This window comes from Hetaerina americana, unplaced genomic scaffold (genome assembly GCF_022747635.1).
Source record: "Hetaerina americana unplaced genomic scaffold, ioHetAmer1.1.p SCAF_37, whole genome shotgun sequence".
In the NCBI taxonomy this organism is placed as follows: domain Eukaryota; kingdom Metazoa; phylum Arthropoda; class Insecta; order Odonata; family Calopterygidae; genus Hetaerina; species Hetaerina americana.
This window is the reverse complement of record NW_027286952.1, coordinates 1,335,743-1,349,040: the sequence shown is the minus strand read 5'-3', so window position 1 is coordinate 1,349,040 and position 13,298 is coordinate 1,335,743. Positions and strand designations below refer to the sequence as shown.

The following is a 13,298-nucleotide window of genomic DNA, read 5'->3' as shown; positions in this document are numbered from 1 at the left end:
TCAATTCCCATCCTCCTTTCCCCCTGAAGGTATATATACAAAGTTGTCTTCTGAGGGAACTGCCTGATGAAGATGTCCGATATCAACACCTACGTCGTGCTATAATTAAGAGTGTGTGTGGAATTACTAAGTTACTTTTTTTCATTTCAATATGTTGAGTAAATTCCATAAAGTTACGCCCAAGACAAGAAGCATACAATTTGAATGAGTACCTTGGTGCATTGCTGAAATCCAACCACCATCCCAGTTCATTGAGATCAACCGTGTTCAGCACTTCTTGCCAGCTGGGCGGCAGTCTTTCCCATAAGTCTTCAGTGAAAAAATCCTACAAGGGATGCCAATTAAAATTCCTCTGTTGCTGACTCCAAATGAACAGCTATGGTTTCAGAAGTACCATTAATATAATATACTTTGTAAATAAAAATAAGCCTCTGACAGATATTTCAGTGTCTTTTGACAATGTGATTATTCCAAGGAGTGACAATGCCTCCTTCCTGGGTGTTACCCTGGATAATAGACTAAACTGGGAAAGCCATATTTCTAGTTTACGCCGAAAACTCTGTTCAGCGTGCTATTTGGTACGTTCTATCAGGCAAACTGTAAATAATGAAGTGCTTATGTCTATCTATTATGGTGAGTTTTATGCCCACGTAATTTTTAGTATTCTTTTTTGGGGCCCATTACCCTGTGCTCATGTTGTATTTAAAATCCAAAAGAGGATATCGCCTTAAACTTCCAACCACGTGACAACACATGCAGCCTAAGTTCCACCCAACATTCTCAGCCGACTCAATCTCCTGCAACGCAAATATCAAAATAAACATGGGTGCTCTGGGAGAGAATAAAACCAGAGTACTAACCTGATAGTTTTATCACCTGAAAGAAAATCATAAGATTGCCCAGCATCTGATAAATATGAAACTTGAGCCAGCAATAATTTTGTCTGCAAACAGAATCCATGAGTTCAAAACGGCTCCAGCGGAATGGAATGAGATTTGGCAACTCCAAATGGAATGGATACAAATAAGGTTTTTGCATTTTGTTGTGTATTCAATGTTCACGGCACTGTCATTGTGACTACAGTTTAGGATGAGATCCAAAGTGCCAAGGGAGAACTGAAGAAAATTAGAGTGATTGATATAGGTCCACCAAAACGTTTTTTTAGCATCAGAACTTATTTATGACAGTATTCCATTTTCTTTACTCAGCAAATTTGAGAAAATTGTAGCAACGTTTTCACATGGAGGTTAGTGAACTGATAGGAACACCAATGGAAGTCAACACTGTCACATTCATGGCTGAAAGTGGCTATATTTTTTGTGTGAAACCATCACGAATGTTATGGGCTGCTTCATGTAGGTCATTTCAACCACCAACTTAAAGTTTAAATTAAGGAAATGGGTGATATTAGAAAAGTGTTCAGAACCGCTAGATTAGGTTTAGTTTTGAGGAAAAAGTTGCATAGGAGAATCAGATGGGGCTTTTTTTTCAAATTTTGGTTCTGCAGTCCGTTAGGTTACATGAAAGTTAAATTTTCCTGTTACTAGAATGGGGCGGCGCTAGGTAGAACTGACTATGGGTTAAACTATTTTTGATGTAGAAAAATTAAAAGATTTGGATTTATGTTCCGAGATCCTGTACGCCAACATGAGAATAAAAACTCTTGCATTGAACACGCAAGTAAAAAAACTTCATGTAAATATAAAGTAGGGGTGAGACATTTGTACCTGAAGAAATTCAGTGCCTGTTAGTTACTGCCAATACATGATCAGAAAGGTGATATCCTGAGAAAATTGTTGGTGCAATGTTTCCAAGCTGCATATAAGGCTAGGTTCACCAAAATTTTTACTGAACATTAAAGTACTTTTCGCTTGTGGGTGTATTTTATATTTTAATATAAATTCCCATGATTCTTTTTATACTCTATATAATTTTTATAATTAAATAGTAAAACAAAATTCGCAATGCCCACTTGAAACTGTTCGAGAACACATATGTTAAAGGTAGACATAAGCATTCCCAGGACACATCATCTTCACACTAAAATAAATATTATTATGCACTAACACATAACTTCTCACCAGTATGTAAGCATCAGTTAGCCACGAGTAGGATTGTAAAATATAACAGCATTTACGAATAGAATCCGATAACTTTTCCGCAGAACTGCCATACAAAGACACCATTTTCGAAAACTTAAGCAAACATGATCACGCAAACCGACTTGACAGTTCATGACATCTTCCCGGTTTCTCTGCAGCTTCAACGAACTACAGCTGTTTTGGATGTACCGAAGGAGAGTCCACTCCCATATTAACCTCTTTAACTCTTTTGTTTTCTGTACCCGTTCAAAGAGCAAGTTGTTTAACAACGAAACTGCAACGTAGTTATGTTCTTGGTTGATAGGTGGCGCTAGTGTCACATCACAGCAGCTTGGTTTATCTTCCGTTTTATATGTATTTATTTGTCTTTCGTAAAATGTTCATTTTTTCAATCGTTCATTAAATTTTCTGACCAAAACGAAGCCCCGTAGATAGGAAATGATTTGGGTGATGTTCGCCGGAAAGGAAATAAAAGCATCTGCATTAGCCATCATATCCTAACCATGATATTCCTAACTGAGTGTATACTTTAAAGAAAAGATGTAAGGAATATATTAAAAAATTTGATTGATGTGTGGTGTATTGTATTATATGTAATAGCGTAATTTTTTTAAATCTTTTTTTCTTGCTGATTGATGGATGTAAATGAGATGGGGATTCGCTTGTTTTTTTAAAGAGATTTGTGTTTTGAAGTCTGATTTAATCTATTATCTTTTGCGATTATTTGGGACTTGAGTGCCACCTGACACTGTCTATCAGCACGTGTATTTTTAATAATAATATATTTATTGAACGGGGAAACTCATACTCGTTCAATTTAAAAACGACAAGTTATTAATTAAGAAATTAACCTCACATTTAAATGCGTATATCAACAACGAATCTTTAGAAAAGGCATCCCAACTTTTGATAGGCAGTACTAAAATCTTCCAAGGGTGCTTCCTTATTTTCTAATAACTGGCTTTGCAATACAGAAAAAAATATATATCAGAATTGTGACCTTTGACAAGGAAATGTGCACTTGTTAGAAATGTACATTAAATCACCATTAAAGTAATTTAAGATTATGTCATCACAAATATGTCATAAAAAAACAAATATTAATGCCGAATATTCTTATCCCACCCAATAGATTATCAGTTTGGTTATCATTTCTCTTCTTTCATAGGAAAAACCCAGGTAAAATAACTGAAGACGATCGGAAGAATTAGAAACAAATAGCGAATTGATTTCCCGGGTAATTGAAGACAGGCAATGTAATTAAATGGTACATTTTTCCTATATACCAAACTGCTTAATGGATAATTTAGTGATAACTGAAAGGAAAAATGTCCCAAACTGAAATCTATAGGGATTGACACCTGAAAAATTAGGAATCAACTGCTTCTGACAGCATTGCAGATTATTGATTAGAACAAATTTTTCCTTTGGCCTAGTTGTGTTGATTCACTTCTAGCTGCATTGATGCCTTGGACAATAGTTTAAAGAAGTTCTTGAGAGTGACAGGTCATGTTTTGTTGGTCATCACCTAAAATAAAATATGAAAAGGTATCCTGTAACAAGTTAGGGTTCTATTGTAAGGGTTGCTATACATTACATTGGTCACAAGAATGAACCTTGAGAATTGTCTGCACCACATGAACACCCACATATGCAATGGAACATATATTTTTGTTACTTACATCAACTTTCCTTTTGCTGTCAGCTGGCTCACATGCTCTGTAATGATTATGTTCATGAAAAAGGCGAGGATAAGCCAGTCAAAAGTTCACAACCATCATCCATGGCATTTCTTTGTGTCTCGTTGGAGAGCAAATTCATAACTAATGCAGTTTTCAATTCTGTCCAAAACTGGTGTGTATTAGGATTGTGATTATTCCCAGTTTTACCTAATCATATTGAAAAAAATCCTATTGGATCTTGATTAAAGTTTCTTTTGTTGAGGCGCCAGAACTGCTTAGTTTTCAGTTCAGCCCATAACAACATTGCTGCTCTCATGGTTGTTAACCAGCCATCCTGCGAAGGAGGGTGGATTGCCTTTTTCTTTCCCAGGAACTCCCATCACCAGATTTTTGCAAGGGCTTGATTGCCAGTGATCCATATGAGAACTCACATTCCATTAGGCCAACTCATGGGTTTCTTGTATAGGTAATTCATTGTCCCATTGAAGCTGTCCAAATTACAATCCACTTCCACCAGAAATTATGCTTTAGCAAGATATTCCATGCCCAAAACACCTATAAGAACAAAAGAAAGACATACACACATTAGGCTAATAAACAATAAATTCCATAATAAACGGGCTATACTTCTCAAATCCCACCTCTTCCAACTAATGCATGTACTCCTGTAGCATAATGATTATGGAAAATTTGAGAAGCTACTTTTACATGCATTTTCTGGAATGATGTTGGGGCAAATGAGCCTCTGTGTGGTTAAAGAGCCTACATAAATGAAACGTGATAAAGTAATAAATATATCACATACAAAATTATAGTTGCCAATCATATTCTAAGAGTAACAAAAGCAGGTAATCTAAAAATAACTATTTTGAACCATTATGTTTTTAAAAAGTGGGCAATGTGAATTGATTAACTTTTTCAAAGCTTATTTAAATCACGTAGTTTACTCATTAAAAAAAATATGCAAAAAAGTTATTACAAGTAAGGTTAAGTTATAAATATTACAAATAATTTATAAATAACACTGAATTCTTAGGGTGAATGTCAGGCTTACATTTCTAGACATTAACAACGCCGCAACAGCAATTGGCCTGCCCAGTCATCCTCATCTAAAACGACTAAAATTTAGAGAAATTAACATTAAAACATTTCTTCCGACACATCAATCAATATCACTGACAGAGCAATATCACAAAATACACACATTACAATGGAATAGTATAGGTTTGGTAACAATTTCCAAACATACCAGTATTTCCAAACATACTAGGTCGATCGAGTATTTCACTACCCGAGGTAAGTAGAACCAATTCTTCATTAACTGACTCCCACATGAGTATAATATAGTTACTCTACATATAAAATGACCTTTGACGATTACTGAAGCTAATAGTGAGTCTATCATTGACTGGCCGCATGTCCACATGACTTCGTTAGGTATGAATCTTTTTACACAACTTACTTACCTCTCAATCACCCTCAGAGTTGAATTGTTTTCCTCCTCTTTTGCTACAGCCGAACACGTAACATCTTCTCTGTGCCATTGCTTATTTATGGAAAACTCAAGAGGGTAATATCACAGAAAACTTGACTTCAATCGAAGCTAGCGTGATTTAGTTTGAAGCGAAATTGCATCCTTTCCCAGGAAGACATTACCCTCCCCCACCTCCTAAATAAGGAGGTGGGGGAGGGCCTGATATGTACTGTAGTTGGGACCAGACCCGTGTCATGGGTCTACCCTTATTTGGTCCTTATTCCAGTCCATCTGCGAGAGGGTTTCCCGATTATGAGAAGCCGACCAACCTTCCCCCCCCTCCTCAATGCACAGCAACTTCCTGGGAGGGACCCGTTTTCATTTCAAACTGAATCTCGGTGGCCATAGTAGTTTTGGAAGAAGTTGAGATTTCTGCCCTCTTAGCAAAAATTCTCTAATGGAACCTGGAGGACGTGCATTATCGGCTGCAGATCAAGAGGAGGGACATATTTTAATTTTTCAAGGGGAGTCATGAGGTAAGTAGTTGTGCCATAGGATTCATACATAACCCACTCAATTGGCAAGTCATCAATTATGAAATCACTTTTGACTACAGTAATGATCAAAAGTCATTTCATACATTCATTTGATCGCACAATATACATTAGGATGTGGATTAGTGAGAAAATCGTTTTACTAGCAGTTACCATCAAAATTATAATGCCAGCACAGTTCCACTATAATTATGTAGAGGTTAATTTATTGAATTTCCTCTGCATTTTTCAATTTTACCATCCACCTAAAGCCTAAGAAAATATTTAAACACATTTATCAACTTACACTGCTACAATTTTACACTATAATGGCTTGAAAGTCATTGACTACATGCTTCACTTATTTCATGAATGGGATTAACTATATAGTGTGTGATTTAGTCAAAACTTTTATCATTTTTAATTTATATAGACTCACATGTCACCAATGTCAGCTCAAAAATATACATTGAACATAGCAGCATAAGCATTTAGTCATCATGATGCTGCAAGAATATGTGCATTAGTTGTAAGTGGTGGGATAAGAAGATAATTACTGGTCAAAATGACATTTGTTTTTGTGCGTTAAGATATCTTTCTTTTGTTGTAGCAGATGTTTTGGTCAGGGATGGGCTGGCCAATGCACAGTTCTGTGGTTCAATGTAGATCAGCCCTTACCTTAATCGAGTCATGGGAGTTCCATCATTATCTCCCTAAGGCAGAGCCTAGTCATTGCAGCCATTCGTCTCTCTCTCCATTGCTATTCTTTTCAGTTACTTGTAGGTTATTACTCTCATAGTACTTTTTATACCATCTACACATTTCTTCTTGGCCATCCTCTTCTTTTTTTTCATATTATTTCCACTCCATTATTTTTTCCAGGAAGCTGTTATGTCTGAGAACATGTCCAACAAATTTAATTTTCATATTCTCCACCCCGAGTTTTTTCCCACCTCTCCTTGTCTTCTCCACATTTGTTTGTTATCTTATTCTTTACTCTCCCATATTCTTCTATGTCCTTCTTTGCACTTAGCTTATTTCTCTTCTCAATTAGATTTAAAATTTCCTCCGTCATCCAAGGTTTCCAAGCTTCAAGTTTTTTCCGACCCAGGACTTCATCCACCACGTCTACTTTTCCCTGTTTCACTTCATTCCACTTTACCTTTTCTTCCCATTTCTCACCCATTTCATTTGACTTCTCCTCGAACGTCTTCCTTCAGTTTTTCTACTGGCCATTTATTCTTCACGACTTCTAATTTTTCTAAGCTTTAGGTTGAACTTTATACTTCTCTCTCGCATTATATTTATCATCTTCGTCTTTCATCATTCTAATCAATTCATCAATACATATATATAGTCTACTGTTTCAGGCTTCACTTCGTGGAAGTATTTCATATCCATATTAAAAAGTCTTTTTTGTATGGTCATTAATATACTTGTATATTCTTACAATCTCATCATCTTCTGAACATGATGTTGGGAAGTATGCTTGTATTATCACCAAATCATTATGTATGCTTTTAATTTTAATTGTCACTAGTCTATCATTAACCGTATATGAGCTAGATATTTGTTTTGCCCACTCGGAATTTAAAATTACTGCTATCCCATTCTTTTCCCTCCTCTCACCTCCACTATATATTACTTTGGAAGCAACACTACTGAATTCTCATTTTCCTCTCCACCTGGTTTCACAGATCCCCAGCATATCCATAGCATTGTCTTGCATTACTTTCTTTATTTCTTCTAATTTACCTGACTTCGGAAATGTTCTATCATTCCTGGATCCAATTATCATTCTTTCCTTGCTCTTTTTGTTTGAGGGATTTTGCTGGATGATAACCCGAGAAGCCCTGTTCTTTCTCCTGTCAGATCTTGGGTTCCGAAGCCCATAATCAGTTATATTCCTTTGTATACGATCCATAATCCAACATCCATGGCTGCATGAACACAAGATATCCATGAGGATGCTTAATGCTGCAGTTTCTCCTTGCCTCCTCCAAGTTGTTCAGCAAAACTGTGCAGCTAATCGCAGCCGAAACCCACGGCAGTTCCGGAGATAACTGAAAATGGAATTAATTAACAATTTGGTTTCCAACAGGCTCAAGGAAATACTTTGGATGATGTTTGATTCCGTTGACCAACTTGTTCTCTCTTTTTCAAGTACGGCATATTGAGGCCCGTGCAGGAGAACCTATTCATTACAAAAAGGAGCTGATTTTAAGTGATGACAAAAGTTGTAATTTACAATGACATTTGACACTTTGTTTTATATGATGAAGAACAAAATCCTTACTGTCCTCATGAAAAATTTCTTTCATCTATTGGCTAAGATACCACTGCAGCAAGGTGTGAATTCGCTCACTCAAAGGAAAAGAATAATTTGCCCTCTTCAATAACCCCAGTACTGAGCGCATTCATTTCAGGCCCTACTGCGTGAAAATTCATGATAGTTGAATAAGTCATCTTTGTATTTTTCACATTAAACTTCATTCCACTCCTACTGATTTTGCCGCATAGGCAGAATCGTCATGGAAACTATTTAATGATGTCGCCTGCATGTCAAAAACATTAGTAGAGGAATGAAGTTTAACGTGAAAAAATACAAAATTTAATTATTTAGTGGAACCCAGTACCGCCTGGAGAAATTGATTTTCAGTTTTTCAGGATGGCGCTGTCATCAACTTAATGTTGTGAATTTTATCCTTTTTATTTATCCCTGAATTGTCCATTGGAAATTTTCCAATAGAGATGCATTAAATGCCTTAATTAAGTAATTTTACAAGGCCTGTCATCTAATGCATAGAAAACTAATCCACTTTTGGTTTCTTACCTTTCAAATAGTCTACACAAGCCTGTATGGGACCTTTCATATTTGCTCTCCAGCTCCATTTATATTTCTTTAGATCTACCATAGTTTTGTACTAAATTTTCCCTTAGCTCATAGAGGTGTGCATACTATATGCAATGCCTTGACCTGTAGCCTTTCTCTACATCCTTATTGGAAATGGGGTTCCATTTTAATGAGTAATTTATGTGATGCAACGCTCAATTTTTCCCCAAGAGTGAGGAAAGGCCATTCGAGGGTGTTCTAAGATCTTTTTTTAAGATCATGTCATAGCTGGGACCAAAGATCATATATTTTCAATTACAGTAACTATCTTTTCTTCTATTATGTATTAAATTTGTGATGATGTTAGACACTTCTCTAAATGAATAGCTTTTCTCTTCGTACTCTGGCTTCTTTTTGGTATACATGGTCCATTATGAAAGTAATGTGCATGATTTTATTGTGATGCAACCATCAATAGCAGCGAGGTAAAGCCAGTCAGGAAATGTGGTGGGGGGTCTGCCCTTGCAACACAGCCAGTTGCCAGTTTGCTCTGAGCAGTCTTGCTGGAAAGAGTTGCCTCAGCATGAATTGTATTTTTTGACTTTGTGATATGGCAAAGACACAGTCAAGCTCCACCATGACAATGCCCCCAGCCACACGCCCTTCATCGTTACCAACTCCCTGGCCCAGAGCATCATCCCTAATAGGTGGTCCCCAGCCCCCTTACAGTCCTGACTTGACTCAGTGTGACTTTTTTTTGTTTCCCTGACCGAAGAGAGAGCTGAAAGGAAAGCATTAGACAGAGACCATGGAAAACCCGCTCCAGCGCGAACCCAATTAGGATTATTTACACATGACTTACTTTTATTGGGTGAGAGAAGTAGGCAAGTTGATGCGATCTTCTTAGATTTTCATAAGGCATTTGATAAGGTTCCCCATGGTAAACTCATTCATAAATTAAAGGTCGCGGGTATAATCAAGGGTGCAATAAACTGGGTTGAAGATTTTCTTTCAGAGCGGGAACAGATGGTAGTCCTTGATGGTGCTAGTTCCGACAGCATTCGAGTAACATCGGGGGTACCTCAGGGAAGTGTAATCTGTTGCTTTTCTTGATTTTTGTTAATGATTTGAACCGCGAAGTGAAAAGTAAAATTAGGATGTTCGCGGATGACAAGGTGATCTATCGGGAGATATCTGGGGATGAGGATCGTTTTATTCTAGAGCAGGATTTAGATTGCATTACTAAATGGTGTTCTAACTGGGGATTGGCACTAAATTATATTAAATGTTTGGTGGTAAATTTCTTTAAAAGATCAACGGGATTTGCTTACAAATTAGCTGGAGGTGACCTAGCAGTAGTTGATACAATAAAATACCTAGGTGTTACATTCACAAAAGACTTAACTTGGGGGACTCACATACTACCTTGATCAAAAAGTTCCCGGAATAACCACCGTGTGGCGCTCCCATCGTTCCGATTTGAGTTCTGTTTTTTTTGTTAAATTGGTACATCGTTGATATTCCCTTTAAATCTTAGTGTCATAACTTGACATTTGCAAAAGTTACGGTCGGTTTTCGGTATGTCCATCAGTGCTTCCTGCGATTTTTCCATTACTTCCTCTCGGCTGCTAAAACGCGTTCCCCGTAATGGTTTTTTAACTCGATTGAACAGAAAGAAGTCACAGGGAGCCAAATCAGGTGAATTCGGTGGCTGTTGGATGGTATTTGTTGCATTTTTCGTCAAAAAATTACGAATAATGATAGCACTGTGCGACGGTGCGTTATCATGGTGCAAAATCCACGAGTTTTCTGCCCACATTTCTGGTCTCTTTCGGCGAATTGCTTCACGCAAACGTCTCATAACGCCCAAATAATACTCTTTGTTTACTGTCTGGCCTTCTGGCAAAAATTCATGATGCACTACACCGCAATGTAATCCATGAAAACCGTCAGCATTGCCTTCTTTTTTGACTGAAAACGACGTGGTTTTTTTGGTCTCGGCTCATTTGGTGAACGCCATTCACTTGCCTGATGTCTGGATTGCGTGTCGTACTCATAAACCCACGTCTCGTCTCCAGTAATGATCCTTTTGATGAATGTGGGATCGGATTCAGCCTCGCAAATCATGTCTTTTGCGACGTCAACACGGTCTCTTTTTTGCATGAAATTGAGGTCTTTTGGCATGCTACACGACGGAAACCCAAATCATTAACCACAATGTCTTGGGCGGATCCATAGGCAATGTTCAAGTCCTCCGCTATTTCTCTGATGGTTAATTTGCGGTTATTGACCAACATTTCTTTTACTTTATCAATTTTTTCACCGACTTTCGATGTCGATGGTCTGCCACTGCGTTCATCATCTTCGATTGACTCACGACCACTTCTGAACCGCTCGTGCCACTGGTAAACGACCGTTTTTTTTAGAGAATCGTTGCCGAAACACTTTTCCAACATTTCCAACGTCCGTGCGCCACTAAATCCGTTTTTTACGCAAAATTTAATACAAGTTCGTTGTTGCAAATTTAAATCCATTTCTGCAATTGTAAAAAATCGCCAACACACACAGAGATAGATGTACTCTTGGCTACGTAACTTTTGCAAATGTCAAGTTATGACACTAAGATTTAAAGGGAATATCAACAACAGATGTACCAATTTAACAAAAAAAACAGAACTCAAATCGGAACGATGGGAGCGCCACACGGTGGTTATTCCGGGAACTTTTTGATCAAGGTAGTACATAAAGTCTGCGGTCAAGCATATAAAAAATTGGGATTTATTAGACGCATTGTCGGAAAAAGTGACTCGAAGGTCAAGGAACGTTGTTACCACGCTCCAGTAAGGCCTCATTTAGAATACGCATGCAGCGTGTGGGATTCGAGTGAAAAAGGTCTCATTCGGGAAATTGAGAAGGTTCAACGCCGGGCAGCCCATTTTGTAAAAAATTCTTACGATAAAACGCAAAGCGTCACCGAAATGCTCATGGAGTTGGGGTGGGAATCATTGGAAGAGAGACGATTCAATGCAAGATTGAAATTATTAAATAAATTCAGATCCGCATGTTTCAGCACCGAGGCCTCGCAAATTATTCGTACTCCTACAGACATTGGTCGCTTGGATCATGCATATAAAATTCGGGAAATAGACGCCAGAACTAGCCGACTGAAGGACTCCTTCTTCCCACGGACAATACGGGATAGCAACTGCAGAGTTATAGACAGCAAAAATTCCACTTGCCACCCTCAGCGTCTAGAGAATTATTATTTCTACTTAAATGCGAGCTCTTTCACTAACCTCGTACGTTTTGTTATCATAACCCATTCTTTCTGAATGACCTCATTCGTGTCCTGTTCATCTGCTTTTAAGTTTTTCTCCCTTTCAATCCCTTGTCCCTCTCCGTGGGGGGAAATTCCTGCTACGTGCAACGTTGGGTCGCATTCCGTGCCCTTCACAGTCTCCTCGGGGGGTAGAGTGTTTTGTGTTGCATGTCCATGTGGTGGTGGTGTTTCACATTCTTGCTTGTTGTGTCCTGGCTTGCGTGTTGTTGGATGGCTTTCGTACTGCATCCTGGGGTGCGGTTGTTTGTTGGTTTGTGGTATGTGTGTTTGCATGAGTGTTGGATGAAGGGATTTTTGCATGAGTGTGTGCGCTGCTGTGGGTGTAATTTTCCATGTTGCTGTTTTGCAAGTGGTATTGTTCCTTTTTACGGTTGGTGATCTAACACCGCCCACCACACACCCTTGCGGCGGCTTGCGGGGTATTATGTAGATGTAGATTAAAACATCCAAAAGTATGTTACTCTACGTTCCTGAGAGACATTCCCGTCGAGAGGAGTTTCAGGGTGCCTTCCAGGCGTGACAGACACATCTCTGCAAGAGTATTGATGCAGGGGGAGAGTATTTGAAGAATTTTAAGCATTTGTACAAGTATGATCAATAAATCTATTTTTCCCAGTGAATGCCCATTACTTTTATCGTAGACCCTGTACATTTGATTTGCCCGTCTCCTTAAGGTGTCTTGATGAGACACTGTACACATTTAGATGCATAATTAACAACATACTTCTACTTTAAGAATGGTCATAAGTAATATTGGCCAATATTTTTTGAATACCACAATCTAATTTTGGAAGATTGAGGAAGATAGAGCCACATTCCAAGAACGGGCATTCCTTTTGAAAAAGTTTATTCTAAAAATATGCATTGAAATGCGAAGTCATATTTTAAATTATTTGTTCTCTGTTTTTCAATTGAACTTGTTCTTGAATTTTTTCATTCGATAATTACACAACAGTCAATGCTTAAGTTTTTCTTTCCTGCAAACATCAATCAAGTCACTTCAACACGTCAGGGCTGGAAGATGGTATAAAGCCACGGTGAAGTAATGCGATGGCAGCATCATCTATCAACCAAGATTGTAACTATGATGCAGTTTGATTGTAAAACAATGCCCCCTTTGAGTGGGTTTCCCAAAGAAAGCAGAATTAAAGGTCTTAACATGGAATTGGACAATTCTTGGTTGGGACCAATTGCATTGAATGTTGACTACAGGAGCGCAACCGGCTAGGTACTAGGAACTGGCAGATTTCATCAAGGACACATTGTGCATGGAAGAATTAAAATGATGATAACCATGATCTGAGGCAGTTCCGCAGACATATCTCGCCAAAGAC

The 13,298-nt window shown here is 38.0% G+C and overlaps 1 protein-coding gene across 1 annotated transcript in view; it reads right to left on the bottom strand.

Moving 5' to 3' along the window:
* LOC139691509 (methyltransferase-like protein 25B) overlaps positions 1-2,329 on the bottom strand; it is a 42,204-nt gene extending 39,875 nt beyond the window's left edge. Inside the window, exons 1-2 of the mRNA XM_071589359.1 lie at positions 2,082-2,329; positions 213-325 (exon numbers count right to left, since the gene is read on the bottom strand). Coding sequence (XP_071445460.1) covers positions 213-325; positions 2,082-2,186 — 218 coding nt within the window. The 5' untranslated portion in view covers positions 2,187-2,329. The remainder of the gene's footprint in view (positions 1-212; positions 326-2,081) is intronic.
* Positions 2,330-13,298: the final 10,969 nt, after the last annotated feature.